This window comes from Cupressus sempervirens, chromosome 1, assembly GCF_028749045.1.
Source record: "Cupressus sempervirens isolate cs-2001-9-10 chromosome 1, ASM2874904v1, whole genome shotgun sequence".
In the NCBI taxonomy this organism is placed as follows: domain Eukaryota; kingdom Viridiplantae; phylum Streptophyta; class Pinopsida; order Cupressales; family Cupressaceae; genus Cupressus; species Cupressus sempervirens.
The window spans coordinates 274400431-274421829 of NC_143118.1; the positions used below are offsets into that span (position 1 = coordinate 274400431).

A 21399-nucleotide genomic window follows, 5' to 3' on the forward strand; every position below is an offset into this window, starting at 1 on the left:
TCTTAGAGTTAGATTAAGCTATATTTTGTGTGTGGCTAGAGCTCTCTTTTTATGCTCTTTCTTACATTTATGTGCTTAGAACTCATTAGAGTTTCCTTTTGTGATCTCCCTTTTTATGAGATTAATTACACTAAGTCCAACCTATAACATTCCCATTAGGAGAAGTTGTAGACTCATGGGTTCCTTCGATCATAATTTCTATTTTCCCTCTAGGAGTCGTGATGACACTAATATCTTTCCTCAAGATCTCAATCCTATTTTGTAGCATTATTCTTCTCACCCACCCCATGATGAAGATGAAGCCTTAAGAGTTCCTCCTTCCCAAGTTGATAAACACTCTCATGAATTTAACAAATTATAGAATTGGCTCATGCAAGAACATCAAAATCCTGATAGTGTTTCTACTATTGAGGTTATTAAGACACTTGTTAATAATTATGATAATAACACATCTATCTTGTGTGGTATATCTCACCTTATCAATACTCATGCTAAGTCTTTGACAAAATGTGCTCAACAGTTAGGATACATTCTTCCTTCCATAACTGTTGAACCTTCTATTTTGATTTTTACTACTCTTTCTAGCATTTCTGCATATGTGTCACCTCTTACAATGACTTCTACACAAATATCCACTCCTCTAAGTGTTGGTCTTCCCAACCTTCCACTTCCCATGAGTATTCCTCCTACTTACATAGCTTCTTGACCTTCATATGTGTGGTTACTTTTACATATTCCAATCCTTTACCCATTCCTTCTAATCCTCCACCAACATCTTTGCATCTTCCTTTCACTTCTTACAACTTTCCTAATACATCTAATATATCCATGCACACTATTGCATCTTTTAGTCCCACAACTAGTAATCAAAACAAGTTTTCCAATCCTAGCAACTTCATCAAAATCAAGTCTACCAATACATTTATTGATTAAGTGACTATTACTTCTAAATGTACGACTACATGTTCCTTTATGCATCATCCTAATCATAAGTAGACTCAATTATCTAAACCTTTACATGAGGTAATGACTAAATTGATTCATGTTGGAACTCTTAAACTTCTTCATATCCATCCTATTGACACTAGCAAACCAATGCCTAAGTCATTTGATTCAAATTCTTTTTGTTAATACCATCATCAATCGTGTTATGAAACTCAAAGGTGTTATGGTTTGAAGAATATTATTTAGGACCTTAATGATTCTAATGCTATATCTACTGATGCTAAGGTTAATAGCATGAATAAATCTATTGCACCTCCAAGTCAGAATTTGCAAAACTACACTAGTCCTTAGCCTTCTATTCAACAAATGTCATTAATCAACCTTCTTCGTATGACCATAATGTTAGTTATGATGATAAGATAGAAGAAGCTAATCATGTGGTTAATCATGTTGAGTCTCAAAATTTTCAATAGTGCAAGCATTATTGTCTATAACCATGATTTCTTAGTCATTGTCAATAATCACTAATTAAGATGTAAATAAACACACCAAATTCCTAATGTATTGATCAATCCACTTGCAAACTTCATACTAGAATCCTGTAGAACTAGGACACTTGCATTACAAAAAAAATTCATCACTACTTTCTTTTGATAACAAAAAACATGTTTTATTAATTTCATTTCATAATTGATCTTTAATTAATTTTTTTCTTCAATTTCATATTAATATATCCCTTGAAGTTCTCATAGATGCAAATGCTAGATATTATAATTATATTAAGAACTTAAAAAGACACCACATTGTCTCAATGTAAAAGACACGCCTAAATACAAATACATAAAAGATACCAAAGCTTACGATTATATTGAATGGCCTTTCATTCTGGCTATGTTGGAGGCTTTGGGGTTCGACCCTATTTTCCTCCAATTTATGCAAATGCTCTTTGGGGATGCATCTGTGTGCATCACCATTAATGGGTGGCAATCTGAGGCCTTTGGTCTTTTCAGATCTATTTGCCAAGGGTGACCTCTTGCGCTTGCCCTTTATGTGTTGGTTGTTGAAGGGTTTGGCTACTTGCTTGCTAATGCCATTTTGATGGTTCGGGTCTATGGCATTGCTCTCCCAAACTCCTCTGGCTAGCTGGTCAATGATCACTTCACTGATGATTCCTTCCTCACTCTCATTGAGGAGGTGGAAAATATTGCCAAGACCTTACAAGTGATTGGATACCTTCTGCTTAGCCTCTAGCTCAACCATTCAGTGGCACAAGACTCTTTGTTATAGGCAGTCCTTCCTGCCCACCCTGCCTTGGCTTGCCCAATATCAATGGAAATGGATTCAACATGGAGAAATGTTTCACTTCCTTAGCATACCCTTTGCCTTCCAAGCTTCCCCTATAGAGCTTTGGAATGCAGTCTTGGCAAAGATTGAGAAGAAGTTAGGATACTATATTACCAAACCTCTTTCCTTAGTTGGCAAATTTTAAATTTGCTCCAATGTGTTGGTTGCCACTCATGTTTACTACTCTTCCTGTTGGGCACCTTCGAAGGCCTCCTATCTCAAGCTTGAGCATTTGTTGCACGAGTCTCTCTAGGCTTCACATGCCTCTCGTCATGGCTTCCATAGGGTGGCATGAGACTATTATTCTTTGCCTAAGGAGTCAGGTGGGTTAGGCTTGCTTTCTATTCAAAATCAGGGTATTGCCCTTTGTGCCAAGTGGGTCATTTGTGCCCTCTTTGGTAATGAGGTTTGGAAAATTCTTTTGCAGCATTGCATTTCTTTAGGCTTCTTAGTTAATCAACCTTCCCAGAAGGGGATTGGCTTTCAAACCCTTTTGATCACTCCCTAGCCCATGCAAATCCAAGGTACCTTCGTGGCTAAGAGCATTTGAAAGGCCTGGGAAGCCATCAAGCTGTGGCTTCACTAGGTTGGAGATGGGTTTAGAGATGACCTCTCTATGAACCAACATACTTTGTGGTGGTCTCCCTTGTTCGTTGTTTAAGGAGTCCCTTTGGCCAAAGTCTAGGGAGCCAATGTGTTGCTTTTTTTTCAAACGTGGCATCAAGACTTCTTAATATTTATTTTCTAGAATCACCATTAGCCTTCACTCATGGGAAGATATCTTATCCAGATCGATAGACATTTGATCTTTTGGTTTCAACGATGCCTCCACATTTGTTGCACAAGCTTGGTATTCAATTAGTCAAACCTTGGTGGAAGGATTGTAAGTGGTATCTTGCCACTCCTATGACCAACTAGCCCAAGTTGGGTTATCACTGATTGGTTCCCCACCTGCCTATGGTGGAGACACTAAACCAACATTGACATTTACAATCTTCTCAGACATCTTGGAGACTTAGGTTCACCAATATGTGGAAAGTTATTACCGAGCCGAAGATTGCACACTTTGCTTAGTGCATCCTCTTTTAGGGGTTGCCTTTGGGCCCTCGACTTTGACTTTTGGGTGTTTCTGACCCCAGATGCCCCTTTTGTAGGCAACTAGAATATTTTTTGCATATTTTATGGTTTTGTAGATGCGACCAACAATATTGACACTAAATTCATGACTTTTTCAAGCCTTTCTGCCCATAACCATTTTCTTGGCATATGGTGTTGCTAAGGGATTCGCCCAGGCTCCCCTTTAAGTACTCTATGATTTGACATGCTTTCAGATTGGAAAATTTCTCCACTCTTTCAAAATATCAAAATGTTGTCTTGTTTTCTCATAATGTTTTTGACATTAATGTTTCTACGTACACTAAAGCTTGCAAATGTAACAATGTAATGATGTAGATACATGTACAAATAGAGAAAGTTGCATTGGAGGTGGCCCACCTTCAAGAGCTTTTGACTCATTGGGGAAATGCCCCTGCACGATGGCCAGAGTGCTGCCCAATTCTGCCTCTGGGACTGTACGCCTCCCCAGGGCCGTCGACAAGGCCTCAATTCTTTTGCTCGCTGCTCTCATACCCCTAGGTCACAACCTCCTTGCCACTCTCCTAGTGGTGGTCTTTGAGGTCACAAGTGCTCAGATTCTCCTCCCTCGAGGCATGGTTATGGTTGGACCCCAATGGTTCCTCCTGGTACTTCCGCTCCTCCTATTACGTGGTCTTTCCCTTGGCTAGACTTGGCAATTTCTCCTCCCAGGCCAGAGGGAGATAAAGAAAACATTGATGATGTTGTTGATGGGTGGGCTCCTCCTGAGCCATCCACTAACCCCGCTGATGTATGAGGTTTTGATGATCATGATCCTCCTCACTTGGCTGTCATTGCTCTTGCAACCTGAGGGCTTTATATGTTTTTTTCACAAGTAGTTAAGTTTCTGACCTCTGGCCATTTGAACTTCAGCGAGGTGATCCTTGTATCCCCCGACCCCTTTTTTTGTGAATATAAATTTTATTATTATATTAATAAAAAGAAACAATTCATCAAAAAAATATTAAAAATTAAAAATATAAATATAAATTTGTAATATGTTATATTCAAGTTTTTATTTTTATTTGACTTTTTATTTTTAAATCTTTTACATTTTCCATCTGCCGATGGCGAATGGAATTGCAAACTCACAAACGGGATTCAAATTTGGAAGTCTAGATTAAAAAAACAAACTACCCATCTATTTATAGTCAACGGACATCTCAAAAAATATTACTACAAAAAAATATCCTGGCCAAAATTAGAAGCGTCATATTACAACTTAAAATCCAATTAAATCATTAGAGAGTTGGTTACACCGACAATTTCGTCAGTAAATAAACAAGATCAACTTGCAGTACACTCAAATCAACCTTATAATTTAAAATACATTCGGTTGGACAAAATTCCCCCTCTAAATTGTCAATCTCGTAAAATCTCTGCTAAATCTAACTACATTCAACTAAATGCAAAAGTTCAGGTATCAGTCAAATGTGACGATTGCTCTAGATAGGTTATTCTGTCAAAACTAAGTCGCTCGTTTTTTTCAAAGTCCTCCCTCTTACCAAATCTGAGGCAGATTCTGCCTAAAACTTTCAATTTATTCCCACCCAAAAGTCAGTGAGCCAAAAGATTACGAGTCATACACCGAGGAAGGAAAAAAAACATAAATAAATCGAAATCTCACTTTCCTCGTCACGCCGTTTCCATTTGAACTCGAAGCAAAACCATTGCGAAAAGTAAAACCCCCACACGGGTGGACCACAGCTTCCCGCTAGACTCGTTTATAACGGCAGGTAGCCTTCCTCAAACACAGATTACCTACAATTTTTCTTGTTGCTCTTCAGCTTGAGCTAAACCTCAGAAAACAGAGCCAGGAAGAGTGAGAATTTTCGTTTACCGTTCTGCAATCTAGGTTTTGGTGGGAGAGGGAAGATATAGGAGTTTGTTTGCGATCAGATCGGCGCTGGATATCTGTTCTGGAGGCCGAATTCCCGCTGGAATAGAGCTGAAGAGGAAAGGGGCTTTGTGTGTGTAGAGGATATTAGGTTTTGGAGTAGTTGATGTGTAAGAAGAGAGCGCCATGGATGGGGGCGCTGCAGCAACGGACGGTCAAATACAGGGGATTTTAACCCATGGCGGGCGCTATGTAATGTACAATATCTTTGGCAACCTGTTTGAGGTTTCTACTAAGTATGTCCCGCCAATACGGCCCATTGGTCGCGGCGCTTATGGCATTGTTTGGTAAGTATTCGAAAGCTCTGCTTTTTATTTTTGGTTTGTGAATACCACATTTGGGAACTGCAGCTGGATTTTCGTCGTGCGGTTTGGTGGTTTTAACCCCGTGCCCTTGCTTGGTTTGTATTGAGCTGATTGCGGTTTATTGTGAATCTGTTGTCTTGGTTTTGAGCTGATTGCCATTTCTGTCAAGCCTTTTCCTTGTGTTTATTGTTAGTTGAAGCAATTTTGTAACCCTATTTCAGCTTGGGTGAATTCAAACTGTGACTTTTTGTTTCTTTTTTTTATTTGATGTTTGTTATGATGTTTTTTAGTGTGATGTATTATCCATGTCGTTGGGGATTACAGATGCGCTTTGATTCTTTACTAGTTAAGTACTTGAATTTCATTTTGAATTTGCATGGATGGACATTCTGTTTTGAAGAATCTGCAATGCATCCCAAGACGTGCACACAATAGTGAACAGAGCATCTAACATTTGTATTTTCCAAAAGCTAAATTGTGGGTTTTTAGTGCAATCACTGGTGTCTTATTAGTTTCGATTCATTCTATCTGCCTTCTAGAGAAAGCATGCCTGGTTCACGCTTATGTTCTAAGCTGCTGTTTGGGGAAAACACACGGGGGCTGATTATTATATACGTTATTGTGACGTTATGACCATCCTAAGTTTGGTCTGTAGGCTGTTTTTCTAAATATCATGTTTATTGGATCGGTTATGTTTCTAGTGCTTGTTTTATGAAAAATACCTCATTTATAGGATAAAGATAGCTTGCACCACAGCCAAATCAAGTCATAACTCAAAACAGAACTGGGTGAAAAATCATGACAAACAATTGTATTTTAGATCGGAACTTAATTTTATGGAGATTTATTGTAGTCTAAAATAAATCAGTTTGTTAATTCTCTGATGGTGCTCTATAATCACTCTATTTTCATTACAATATGCTTAGGACCTGCACCTGGCTTCATACTTTTCCTGGCATGCATTATCACAATTATTTTAAACAGAGGGTTTGCTAAGTGGGGCTTGAGATTGATCATTATTATGGCTGTTGCTCTGCTCTACTGCTAGGCCATATTCTGCTAGACCTCTAATGGAGTTAGATCAAAATTAAAATTTCGTGGATACAGAATCCCCGTATGGTTCTCTCTGCTGGTGAGTATCCTAATAATACAAAATGCCGTATCTGTTGAGATAAGTGCTCCCGGAGGACCCTGCCTCAAATTACCCCATCGGCTACAGGGAAGTTTTGGGCTTGGTATGAAATGTCCCCACACTACCCCCTTTTTATTACAATTTAGGACAACTCAGGACGTCAATAAATTTGTAGGGTATAGTAGGGGATGGCTAGATGTCCTTAGGATGGTCGGGTGATGTCTAGACATCCCCCATCTGTCCCAGGGATGGCTATCGAGTCCCAGGGACATTTTAGTTACTTTCCAGAAAGATCTTATAACCTTTCATGCTTGTTCGTTTTGTGACATGACTATCTAGGATTTACAAAAAAAAATTAAATGGTTGTGTGCCATGAAGGTCTATATTGTTTTGAAGGTGTTAATCTGGGCTTGATGGCAGGGGCTCTTACCTTCAACCCCACCTGTTATTATGATAGGGTACGCACTAGAGGCACTGCCTCTTGATCCCACTGGTGTGTTGCTCCTACATCCCCGTGATCTTTGTAGGGTATAGCAGGGGAAGGCTAGCTGTCCTTAGGATGGTCAGGTGATTTCTAGACATCCCCGATCCGCCCTAAGGATGGCTATCAAGTCCCAGGTACTTTTCAGAAAGATCCTACAACCTTTCATGCTTGTTTGTTTTATGACATGCCCATCTAGGATTTACAACAAAAATTGAAATTGTGTTGTGCCATGAAGGTCTATATGTTTTGAAGGTGTTAATCTGGGCTTGGTGGCAGGGATTCTTCTCCTCAACCCCACCCAATATTATGATAGGGTATGCACTAGAGGCACTGCCTCTTGACCCCACTGGCGTGTTGCTCCTAGATCCCCATGAGGAGTGTTGCCCCTAAACCATGTTGGGGATGTTGCCCCTAGATCACCATCAAACTATAAGTCTGACCAAGTAATAGACCAATCATGAATCATGATCGCAAAATCTACAAAATACATGTCTTCTGTTGCAAGTGTCCACATCTTCACAATCAAAGCAACAATCCAGCATTCTCTTGTTTCATACATTGGACAGCTTCTTTAGTATACAAGGACTGCCGTAGACAAAGTTGGCATGCTACAGTCATTATACTGCTGAATGAGAGTTAAGACATAGTTGACAGGAAATGCCATTTTCAAAATGCAAAAACGCAAAATTTGTCAATCCTGCCTTGCATGGACAACTCATAGAACTATCGCATCTGTTAGTATTCCTATAACCAGCTATCCTCTCACTTAAGCTTTCCTCTTTGTTAGTGAGTTTGACAACGAAGCATCCAGCCTTGAAGGCTTTAGGAAACTCTAAACGTCATTATCAACTTGTCCTCATATCTATATAGAAAGAACAACATAATTCCAGTTCAATTACCCATGCTTACAGAGGTTCTATATTGTCAATGATGAATGCTTTGTCAATGATATCATATGAATATTTGAAATTTTCTTTTTCTTTTTCTTATTTTTTAAAGATTTCCTTATTTTGTTAATAGCTGTCCCCCAGAAAACGGCCAAAAAGAATCCATGTACTGGAGACATGACCCCCTATCCCCTGCTGCCTCTGCCCTGGATACTCGAGGGAGCATAGGTTGAGATGGCTGTACCGGCCTTCAAGAGGTTGAGTCTTTAGGCTTGATCGGTTATAAAGTCAGTGGGACTGCATTGGTCTCTTTACAAACTAGCGCTGATGATTTTCATATGTTTCCTAATAGGCACAGTGTCAAACCTTGAACCTCCCCAGATAAGAAAATCATATCCATTCTCAAGTTTCTGAGAAGCATCAGCGTAATGATGACATATGGTTTCTTGAGGGCTTTGGCAAGATAGGAATGATGCTGATATTTTTATGACTCTGGTGACTTATTGTGCAATGTTGTAATGCCTACATTTTCTGATTTTCATATACATCCAATTTTCTCATAGAGAAAGCCATGCTACCTGTAAGCTACGGTAGTACAGATGCAAAGTGCATATATTTGTGCAACAATTGTGGCAATGACTGAAATACCATTTTGTTGTGTCTAATGCCCGACTGGCTTTGTCTTCTACTTTTTTTTGCAACATTGCTTTTATGAGATCAATGTGATCCATTAAAAGCAGACGATGGCACCTGAAAATTACCAGAATGGTACATGGGCTTATTCTTCTGGTTTGTTCTGCCCATGGCTTAGGCAAGCTTGTAAAACGGACTGAATCTTGATTGGTGTTTCAGCAATCAATAATCAAACATTTCCTGCAGGAATTGACTGAATGAAATTATTTACATCCTATGGAGGGAGTCTCAAATCATTAATGTAGAGTGTGTTTGCTGTCCACAAAATGTAGAACTTAGCAGAAAACAAATCATGATCATGCTGAATAAATAGCTTTAAAGCCTCTAAGTCTTTCAATTAATCTTGTATCTCATTTCAAATTTTAATTGATGATGGAAATAATTATCGTCCCGTAATTGTACAACTGTCAAATGTTTCAGTCTGTATAGATTGAGCCTTGGTGATCTCAATTTCTTAAGCACATTCCCTCTTATTATTGAAGGCAAGATCCTGTCTTATAGTTATTCCTGTAGGTCAGTTGGCAGATGTTATTTGCCATGATGCTCATTTATGTTTCTATTGGCCTCAAGCTGGTGGTAAGCTTTCTTATTTTGGGAAGACATTCCAACTTTGCCAACTTATAATGAATTTGTGTGGGACTACTAGACAACTCCTGGAACTCTGTTTGCATAATTACACATGGCAGAAAAATCAACTTGAATTGGTATTGCTTCATTGCTTAGTTGTACGACCTGCAATTGATGATATGATATCATGTAATTAGTCAAGAGTCTTTTTTTGATTATTTGCTTGTCTTATCTGCCAAAAGTCGAAATGAAATGTTTGAAGGGAAACCTGCAGAACTTCAAGCTCATTCTTTTAAAGGGGAATGAGAATTGACACATCTCCTGATATAGCAGTGCCTGTGCTCCATCCATTTCTTCTTTTGAATTTTCTCTTTGCTATCAAAATCTTGAGGTGATGTGGAGACCTAGTCTCAACTTGAGCTGCCTGGGAAAAATGTGGAAATAACAGAGTTAAGGATTCCCTGCACCTTGGAATCTTAAGCAAAGCCACCAATGTCCTGTATGACCTGCCTGTGTCATATTCATTGCTTTGAAGCAATCATTGGTGCAACCATAGTTGAAAATTAATGAATTTCTCTCATCAAAGTAAGTTTAAAAATTAAAATCATAACCATTTTCCATGTCTGCAACTTTCTAACTTATTGCAACAACAGAAATGCCACACATATGAGCCACTAACTGCTATGTATGTCAGCTTCTAGCCACAAACAAGAGTGCCTGTATGGGGAAATAAATGCCCAACTTAAATGGCTAACTTTTTTTGTTAATAATCCTTAGATTTCAAATTTATTGAATGACGGCAATAGAAAAACCCATTTGAGCGGGCAAAGAAATCTGCAACTCGATGGCCCTTGACTGCTGCCATGGAAATTCCTTTGTGCCTCACACCGACCACAACTACAATGGCTCCTACAGAAACACCCGACCCTTCAACAAATGGGCGTCAAAACCCCCAGCGTGGCACAAAGCCTCCTGTAATCTGGTCTAGTGACATAACCAGGATCCCCGTTCTTTCCCAAATAACATGAGAGTCTACCCTCCTAACCTCAGAGACTTCCACCAGCAGAGGCGGATTGACCAAAGGCCTTACTAGGGTTTTGCGAATCAAACGCACAAACCTTTCAGCTTTACGCCGATTGAACAAAAATTCTGGCAACCTGAGACCCCTACGGGGATGCAACAATGAAATGAACAAGCCCCGAGTGTCATTGAAGCCACTGTGGTGAAGATTCACATAGTAAACCAGGAATGGCATAGATTTGTAGTTGATTTAAGGGATAGTGCTTTTTTTATGAAATGGAGTGGTCCTTGGCCGGCGCTCAAAGTGATCAAAGAATGTGTGACCGCTCAATGGGGCGAAGGAGCCATCATCAAATCCCTTTTTAATGGGTTTTACTTGATCATTTGTAAACTTCCCTCGAACAAGGATGTCATCCTAGTTAATAGGCCATACCTAATGAAGGGTGAAGGGTTGTACATTAAGGATTGGGCCCCAAACTTTAATCCCAAAATGACAGACGTGGACACTATACCAATCTAGATACGACTTTACAACCTTCTGCATGAGTATTGGAATGAAGACACACTTAAAGTGATTGGGAATAAGCTAGGAACCTTTGTAAGGATGGACCAGGTTGCAGAATCTAAGGACTACTACATGTATGCAAGGATCTACATTTTGTAGCTGGCGGCTCATCCTCTACTTGAAAAAATTGGGCTCATAACTAATGACAATGTTTGGATGCAACTAGTTGAAGTTGAAGATGCTCTTCACTCTTGCAAGCATTGTAATGGGGACGTGCATCTGGTAGATGAATGCCCTATACTCAACATGGGGGAAGGTAAAGGACTTGAAAGTAAAACCCTTCAAAACTTTATCATAGAAAAAGAGGGCTCACTCTGGGCAGAGGACCCCTTCTTTCTTCGTCTTATGTCTATCCCTCTCCAACAAGAAAGCTGGGATATGATCTCATGTTCATGTCTAGATGACTGACAAAATGATGGGAATTGAACTAATTGTCATGATTTTAAAAAATAATATGACTGTTGGTGGAGAAAACTCCCCTATGTTTGCAGTGAAAGACCCTCTGGCACATGGAAGGTGGCAGAAATCTTTTCACGTGCAAGAGCTGGAGCAAATGGGACCCATGCAACGAGCCTCGCTCTGAGTGGATTTTATGCTCATAAATTTTGGACTCTCAAGATAGTCAACGGGGACAAGGATGTAAACAATTGGGGGTGTCAACAAACCCATAGCTCCAAGATTTAGTGGACTCGACACAAGACCAATGTCAGATAAGGTCTAGAAACTTTTTAGATGGTTCTTTCAACTTACGGGACAATCAAGGCCACAAGTCAAGTCCAGTTTCGGGAAACACGATCTCCCCTATAGTCAAGGACATCCAAATTTCACTAGAAAGGAATTTGCAAGCTGCCTTTGCCTCAAACTCTAGATAAGATGGTGAGTGATAGTGAGAACAATGACTACATCTCCGAAGAAGATTGGGAACAAGAGGACTCATTAGATTTGGACATGCTCATCGGTGTGGAAGATAAAAGACACATCAAACAAACTTCCTCACAATAATTCAAATGCAAAGGGGGAGAGAAAGGTAAGAGACTCATGAAATATGTTAAAGCCAAGCTGGAGGCTACTGGCAGTGATGTGGGGCAAACCAAATTTAGATCGAGAAACGAGTATAAGTCCTCATCTCGAGGACAATCAAGACTCTCTCATGGAATGTCAAGGATTGCAATGCCCCTCACAAGGTTTGTTTGATCAAGCAACCCCTTGATCGAACGAGACATGAAATATTTCTCTTACAAGAAACTAATTTTAGTGGCCTGGATGTGATTGGTTTTAGTAAACACTTTAGTCCTTTGAAGTATTTTGTTGTAGATGCACATGGTGCATTAGGGGGATTGGGCATGTTTTGGAATTAGGATGTTGTGGACATCAACATGTTGGCTTCAGGTGATTCATGACAGTTAGCTCTGATTGTTTCAAAATGAATAAATGGGAATTTTGATTTCTTAAATGTTTTTGACCCTAGAAGTGCTAATGAGTTACGTGAGCTTTGGGAGCAAATCTCGTAAACTTTTCTTCAGTTTTAGTACAAACATTTGATTGTGGGTGGAGATATCGATTCTATTCTTCACTCGACAGACAAATTGGGGGCCGAGGTTGGGAAAGGTCAAAACAACGAAATTTCCAAGATTTTCTCTCAAATAATAGCATGAATGAGATCCAATTTCAATTTGTGGATCACACATGGACCAATAGGATACATGGATTCTCGAACATTGCTAAAAAGTTGGATAGATTTTTCACAATGGGTAATTGGGCAAACCTACCTTGGGATCTCTTGATAGACATTCTATTGATAATAGGTCTAGACCACTTCCCAGTTAGCCTTTGACTTCAGGAGGGCATTACTTAGGATAGATGCCCCTTCAAATTTGAAAAAATGTGATTCCTTAGTTTTGGATTCAAGGAGTTGATTCAAGATTGGTGGATTTCTACTCCACGGTGGCAAGGTAACAAAGCTTTCAATTTCCATTCCCTTACTAAATCTAAGAAAGAGGGGTTCCTCCTTAAGCTAGATTTATCAAAAGCTTATGATAGGGTGGATTGGAAGTTTTAAAAATGTGGCCTGGAAGCTTTTGGATTTAATAAGAGATTTGTGGAGATGGTCCTTTTGCTGGTTTCCTTTGCCACCTTCTCTATGTTGGTTAATGGTTCTCCAACTCCTTTCTTCTGAGCCTCCTGTGGGTTAAGGCAAGGAGATCCGCTCTCTCCTATCCTTTTTATTCTTATGGCTGAATGTTTAGGTAGATTGTGGAAAAAATGGTTGCTTTGGGGGAATTTGTTGGGCTTAGACCTTCCTCTAAGAATCTTACTTGCTCTCATCAGCAATTTGTGGTTGACTTGATTGTTATGGGAGAAGCTTCTCTGAGAAATGCGAGAAACATTAAGAAAGTTCTTGAGAATTATGGGCAGGCTTCTGGTCAAATTATAAATTGGAACAAGAGTGTGATTTATTTTATCAATGTCAATGAAAAGAGACAAAATAAAATTAAAAGAATCATTGGTTGTGAGATTGGTACCCTTTCAGGCTCATATCTTGGGTTACCTCTCTGCCTCAATCCTCTTGAGACTTTCTGGAGATCTTTGGTCGACAAAATCCATTCAAAATTAGCTGGCTGGAAAGGATCCCTCCTTAGCTAGGTTGGTAAGGTAATTGTTCTTAAGTCCATGTTACAGAGTTTGCCTTTGTATGTTTTGAGTGTGTTTAAGATTCCCAAGAAGTTTGCTTTAGCAATTGAGAAGATCCTTAAACAATTCTTATGGATGGGTATGGAAAAGAAGAAAAGAATGGCTTTAATTGCTTGGGATAAAGTCTGCATGCCTATCAACAAAGGAGGTCTTGCTCTTAGAAGGGTTATAACAATGAATAATTCTCTTCTTGCTAAGCTTATTTGGCGATGGCATCAAGAGGAGGGAGAATGGAGAGACATTTGGAATGATAAATATAATAGAGAGAATCTTGTGTTTAACCTCTTCCTTAGTAATGAGGTTTCGCAAGGGGGTTCTGAAATCTGGAAACATGTTTAGAAAAATAAGCAGATTATAAATAAAAGAGTGAGATAGAAGGCTGGAAATAGTAGGACTATTCATTTTTGGGATGATATTTGGATTCTTGATCATACCCTTAGTTCTGATCAGAGGTGGAATGGATTTATGGATCAATGCAAGAACCTGTTTGGAATCTTTGTTGCTGATTATTGGGAAGAGGAAAAATGGGTTAACCTCAATAGAGTGGATATCAATCTTAATGATCTCAACAAAATCCTGAATGCTGCTTTTTTAATTCAAGAGGATGATACTTTAATATGGAAGCATAATCCTAATGGACCGTTATCTATTTCGTCTTTGTATACCAATGCTTTTGAGGAATATCAGGCACCTTGTTGGGCTAAAGCTTGGTATAAAGGAATGACCCCTAGAGTTAACATTTTTTTCTCGACTCTTTTGCAGGATAAAATTCTAACTAACCACTGATAATTTGATGAAGAGAGGTTTGAATTTTGTTAATAGGTGCTATCTTTGCAAGGAAGTGGAAGAGTTAGTTAACCATTTGACTATTCATTGCTCTTATACTAGAAGGTTATGGGAAAGGATATATGGTTCGTTGGATTTTCTTTGGGTCTCCCCCCTTACTATTCAAGAGTTCTTTAAAAGATGGAAGTCTCCTACTTGTAATACGTTGATTATGAAGCTTTGGGATTTCATCCTCCTTTTTCTTTGTTGGGGAGTGTGGAAGGAAAGAAATGATAGGGTGTTTAGGAGTAAGAAGACTAACAACTTTTCTTTGTTGGGGAGTGTGGAAGGAAAGAAATGATAGGGTGTTTAGGGGTAAGGAGACTAACTCTGTCCAGTTGTTCTATAAGATCAAGCATCTGGTGATTGAGAATATTAGGACTGTTGGGAAAGGGCATCAACCCTAGACAAATTGGGAAGAAAAAGTGATTCAAAAATGGAATTTGGAAGGGTTAATTGTTTCTCAAAATGGGAATAACCTTAGGAATTTGGCTAGGTGGGATTGCCCTCCATAGGGTTGGTGTAAGATTAATTTTGATGGGGCCTCAAAGGGCAACCCAGGAACGGTGGGTTCTGGTGTCATCATCAGAAACATGAATGGGGACATTTTGGGTGTGATGGCCATCCCTATTGGGGAACAAATGAATCCTACGACGGAAGCCAGTGCTGCTCTCTATGGTCTTAGTTATGCCAAGAGTATGAATTTGGACAAGATTTGGCTAGAGGGAGACTCTCTCAATATTATTAATTGTCTCAATAAAGTTAACAATCCTTCTTGGACAATTCATAATATTATTTTTAAGGCCATTTTTAAAATTAATTCGTTTCAAACTTGTGTCATCACTCATAACTATAGAGAAACTAATCATGTTGGTGATTGGGCTGCGAATGTGGCTTGCAATAGTGATGAGAAGCTGATTTGGAATCAAGATGATAATATCCCTTTCGAGGGATTATCCTTGATTGAGTATGATAAGGTGAGAAGTAGGCAAAAAAGGTTTATTGATGATGAATATAAGTATTAATTATTACTTGGGCAGATTTGGGGAGGTGCAGATTATGATTAGATTGGTAGAGACTTTTTATTCATTGCCACACGGATTGGGGGCACATTTATTTATCAATTCCCTTTGCTTTAATTTCGACACTGAGCTTTTCTTTTTGAATGTGTACCCTAAGATTGTGAGAATTTGCAACAGCTTGAAGAAAATGGGAGGAAAGAGAAAGAGGGTCGAACCAGCTAGTTGTAAGGACTGGGAAAAGGAGGAGTTTTAAGATATTCTGGAACATGGGAAGTTTATGGGTTTTATGGAGAAGCTTAAAGGCAGTAGCCCTTCTATTACTCGTCAATTCATTAAAACTTGGAAGGATGGGAGCATTCTGGTGGGTAATTAGAGAATGGAGGTTATTGAGGACATCATAGCGGAAGCTACGGGCCTTGACACAGAGGGGATCAATTTCTACAGAGATAGGAAGCTTTAGGATTGGGCTATGGAGGAATTTGCGGAAACGACAAAGGAACGAAACAAATTGGTTAAAATTGGTAATTCTTATTTTAGCCCTGGTTCTATATCTTGCCCCTAGAGGTTTGTCATGTTCGTTGTTATTGAATACTTAACTTTGGATGACTGCTTTACTAAGATATTTGGGTACCACTTTATGCTAGTGAACCATTTTAGGCATAGGGTTGGGCTTAATTTGCCCTTCTACCTCAGGCAATCATTGGGTACTACAATTTTAGCTATTCATAATGATCTTGAGGGTGACCATGCTTGTCATGAGGTTTTAATGGTGCTAGTTATGAACTTCCTTCAATAAAAAAAAGTGGATAGACCCCGTTTCAATAAGAAAACTATGGAATGTGAGACGGAAGGGAGTGAACAGGACGAGGGCTTTGATGAAGACACAGAGGATGAGATTGTAGAGATTGAGGTTAAGAAGAGGAAAAAGCTTGAGCTTGGTAGCTCGTCTGGGAAGAAAAGGAAGATTAAGGAGATTGATTTTGATGTGGATACGGATTCCGAAGAGGAGTTGGAAGAGGGGAATGGGAAAAGTCATATTGTTGGTAACATCTCAAAAAACAAGGGGAAGAAAATGGATAGGGCCCCAAGCATACCGTCTGATGATGAACCTCTAATTAAGAGGATGGAGCGAAAAGGAAAAAATGCACTTCGCCAGGGGAAGATGGATGCAAAAGGGCATGAGGAGACTGATTATGAAAGAGACAATATTGGTGGGGATGAGGATGACCTTACTCATAACAAGGGCAATGATGACCAAGGGTTTTTGAAAGGAATTTTTGACAATCCGGGGCTGATGAAGAAGGATATTAGTAGTTTGCAGCAACAGATGCAAGACACTATCAAAGAATTTGACTAGCTTAGCAAAACTACTAGAGGGGAGAGAACTCTGGGACAACATATTGATAAACTTTTTGAGGTGATTGGTAGTGTTGAAGAGGTTAAGTTTTTAATGAATCATGTTTCAGTCCTCGAAGCCAAAAATAGAGCTCTGGATCGGTTGATTAAAGATTTCCAGAAAAAGGTGGATGGTCTGGATAATAGAGTGGTTGGTATGGAGAAGATGATTAAGAAACTAGCAAATCAGAATTGCTCTATTCTAAACACAGTGGCTGACAACATTAACACTCTCTTGAGCAAATTTGATCAAGGGAAGGTCAAGGCTCTGAGGAAGTGAAAGATGACCAAGGACCTAGCAAGCGCACCAGGGCCAACTTGAAGAAGACAGAGGGTGTCGAAGCTGAAGACCCTGTAGCTGGTTTTGTGATGTCTTTTTGCTTTCTTTTTGTTGTCTTTTCCAACTTGATTTTAGGTACTTGTTTTAGCTTGTAATGCTCTTGGGTTTCTCAGTTTTTATTTCTTTACTACTCTGTAAAAGGTTTTAGGTTCTTTAAAACCTATTTTTACTTAATCAAAACAAAGCTTTCAATTTCTCAAAATTGCAATTTTTGAATGAACATCTTAAACAGTGGAATAGAGTAGTGTTTAAAAACATCTTTGTAGAAAAGGAGAGAGTTGAAAAAGAGCTTAATGAGTTAAATGCTAAAATAATAAAGGAAGGTATGACTTGTGTTGATTTTGCTCATGAGAAAAAACTTAAAGAAGAATACATAGAAAAACATCTTTGTAGAAAAGGAGAGAGTTAAAAAAGAGCTTAATGAGTTAAATGCTAAAATAATAAAGGAAGGTATGACTTGTGTTGATTTTGCTCATTAGAAAAAACTTAAAGAAGAATACTTAGAGCTTCTGCAAAAGGAAGAAACCTTTTGGCAACAAAAATCTAGGAAAACATAGTTACAAGAGGGTGACATAATTACAAAGTTCTTTTACAACTTGGATAAAGCTAGATGTTTGGTAAACAACATTCTACTTGATTAGGGTTTCAAGAGGAACTCTGCTCACTGAAGCAAGGGAGATAAATAGAGATGGGGTTCAGATCTTCCAAGAGAGCTACAAAGCAGAGATTGCTAATCTCGAGGATCCAGATGGTATTCTCAACCTCATTAGTCCTTCTGTTAATGAAGCTTAGAATAGACTTTTGGCTGAGAAAGTCACTGTAGAGGAGGTTAAAATTGGTCTTTTTAACATGGGAGGTGACAAGGCTCCAAACTTGGATGGTTATGCAAGAATTTCTTTCAAAAACTCTTGAGTTTATTTGCACAAGACATTTGGGAAGTGGTGGAAGAATCTAGATGTGGCGGCTTTATTCTTAAGGATTTAAGTAACACCTTTATAGAATTGATTCCCAAAAAGAAAGAGACCCAATCTTTCGATGATTTTAGGCCTATTGCATTATGTAATATTATCTATAAGGTGATTTCAAAAGTAATTGAAAAAAGGTTGAAACTGGTGCTGCACTCTATTATCTCAAGGGAACAAAGTGGTTTTGCCCCTAATTGATCAAATTTTGAAGATGTTATAGTTGCACATGAAACCATTCACTCACTTCAGCAAGCTAGAATTGAGAGAATGCTTGTCAAATTGGACATTAAAAGGGCTTATGATGAGGTAAACAAATGCTTTCTGATTGTGGTGCTGCAAAAGCTGGATTTTGACTCAACATGGATTGAGTGGATTGAATCTTGTATCAACACTCCAAGATTTTGCATCTTAATCAATGGAAGTCCCTAAGGATTCATTGAAGGGTTTAAAGGTACCAGGTAGGGGGACCCTTTATCTCCCTTTTTGTTTATCATAATCATTGAAGCTCTTGGGCGTTTGATCTCTCACAAGTGTAGCATTGGGAGCTGGAAAGGCATTAAAGCTGCACTAAATGTGGAGCAGATTACACATGTCCAATTTGCTGATGACACACTTTTATTCGGTGTCTCATCACTCAGAGAGGCTCGAATGATGCAACAAACATTAGACTCGCACAACAATGTTTTAGGGCAAAAAATTAGCTAGCACAATTCTGCGGTTTTCTTGTTTCACACTTCAGGGGATAAGTAGAGTGAAATTTGCAGAATTCTAGGCATCAAATTGAGTAAATTACTAGGTAACTACCTCGGAGTTCCCCTATTTGGTGGAGCAAGTTATCCCTATGGAAGAATCTTGTCAATAATTGTTTTGACAAAATGGATAGTTGGAAAAGTAGATGGTAATCATTTGCGGGTAGGATTCTAATGCTAAAAGCAGTTATCTCGGCCATTCCTGTTTACTCAATGATGTGTTTTCAAAATCCCCAAAAAAGTTCTTCATCAAATTGAATAGAAAATGAGGAGGTTCTTCTGGAATGGAGCACATGATCAAGATAAACTCCCCCTCCTAGCACGAGATAAAATCTCTACTAGCAAAAAAGATGGTGGATTGGGTCTCAGGAATTGGAATCTGTTGAATGAAGCCTAGGAGCTATTAAATTGATTTGGAACATGTATATACTCAACCTACACAGTTATGGGTGAAGTTTCTAAAATCTAAATACTTAGACACAAATAATGATGAACGAATTTTGACAATTAGAAATCCACTTAAAGGTTCAACCATCTAGAATTTTATGATTTCTTGTAGACATGTTATAACAAATCATCTATTATGGCAAATGGGAAATGGTGAATCTACTTCTTTTTGGGAGGACTCTTGGAATGGTTATGATAACATTCTAGTTAATGCAGACTGGACATAATTGAAGGATTGGTGCAAAGCAAATTGGGGTGATAAGTTGGTTCACTACATAGAGCTCCGAGAAGACTTTAGGGTGGTTTAGAACTTGGAAGAATTCGTATGATTCAAATGTACCAGGGCCTCTCCAAGTCAGACTCCAAAATCTTTTTTGAGTCATGACCTTTAATGTGGAGCAGTAGCCCAGAGAAAATTGTTTGGGTTGCAGCAAAAAACAGATCCTATTCAGTTAAGCTTGGGTATAATCTTCTAGAAAGTGCCATGGAGTTATAGGATTGGTGTACCCATCCCTTTTGGGGAAAGGAGTGTCTTCCGAAAGTGGGATCCTTTGCATGGTTAGCCTATAGAGGTCGAATACTCACAAAAGAAAGGCAATGTAGGTTGGGTCTCTCAAAATGTGTCTTATGGGCAAAACCTAAAGACATTGTAGATCATTTTTTGGTGTCCTGCAACTTGACCCAATCATGTTGGTCAATGCTTTAAACAAAACTTAGGTGGTACGGTGCAAAATACCCTAAAACAAAATCTTCAGGCTTGGCCTTTACCACCAGTGAAATCCACTTTGCACTTTGTTTGGAATTTAAGCCCCTCAATAGTGATCTGGAAATCTGGAAAGAATGCAATAGGAGAATCTTCCAAGAAAAGATCAGAAATAAAGACTCTTAACAATAATCAACCAATCCATCCAAGAGACTACTAGCATTGCTTTGTCAAGGTTTGGTACTAGTATTACCCCGTTTACATGTGCTGATCAAAGACTACAATTTGCTTGGCTGTGCATCTTCATCCTACTTGTGAATGGGCCTAGTGAGGTTGATCTCAATTCTGCTCCTAGGGAGCCTATGGTCTGGGAAAAACCACATTAAGGATGGTCGAAATGTAACTTTCATGGTGCCTCAAAGGGCAATCCAGGTTCATCAGGCTCAGGTTTTATCATCAAAGATGCTAGTGGAGACCTGATTGCTCTAGGTGGTAATAGATTATAGGATGGAACTAATATCTTTGCTGAAGCAGAGGTTGCTTTATTAGCAATCAAAGTATTTAAGAAGCTAGGTGTGACTAAATTTTATGTGGAAGGGGTTTCCCTCGTAATCATAAATGCAATAATAAATGGTTCATTGGGAGCTTGACACCTCCAAAATTACATTTCAAACATAATACATGAATTGACAACTCTGGAGGATTTCAGAATTTCACACATTAAAAGGATGGGAAACAAGTTAGCTGACCGAATCTCCAATTGGGCCCTAACACTAAATTTAAATGAAGTGGTTATGGGAAACTTCAAAGACTTAACTCCACATATGGGAAAATAAACCCCTGGAACTAACTAAAGAATGTGCAACATTCCAATAGAGTAATTATAAAGGTGCAAGTTGACATGCTTGTTGAGTTGTGTGCAACATGCAACATTTAATGTAGATGGGACGAGACTGTATTCACACCGATTGAGTCATCCCATTTTGCAAATTACTTGCTCTCAAAGAAGAAACACTTGTAGTCAGAATTACAGTGGTGAAGAGCAAGCTTTCATGGAGTCGTCTTTCACATTAACTTGCTCCAACCAACATAACCCTTTCTATGGTGTGGCAAAGAAGAGAAGATTTGATCAAATGTTTGAGTTTAAGCATAAGAGACTTACATATGTTATTGAATTACTACTTGGAGAAATATTTTTTCAATTGGAGAATAGGCACAAAACCAACAATGACATTTAGTCAATGGTAATGGCTTGGAGGCTTCATCTTCGAGAGAAAAAAGAAAGAGTG

General features: G+C 38.8%; 1 protein-coding gene across 1 annotated transcript in view; it reads left to right on the forward strand.

The window, feature by feature from the left end:
* The first annotated feature begins 5177 nt into the window (after positions 1 to 5177).
* The window catches only part of LOC149577180 (mitogen-activated protein kinase 4b-like), a 38286-nt gene continuing 22064 nt past the window's right edge, over positions 5178 to 21399 (forward strand). Inside the window, exon 1 of the mRNA XM_089822624.1 lies at positions 5178 to 5607. Coding sequence (XP_089678750.1) covers positions 5447 to 5607 — 161 coding nt within the window. The 5' untranslated portion in view covers positions 5178 to 5446. The remainder of the gene's footprint in view (positions 5608 to 21399) is intronic.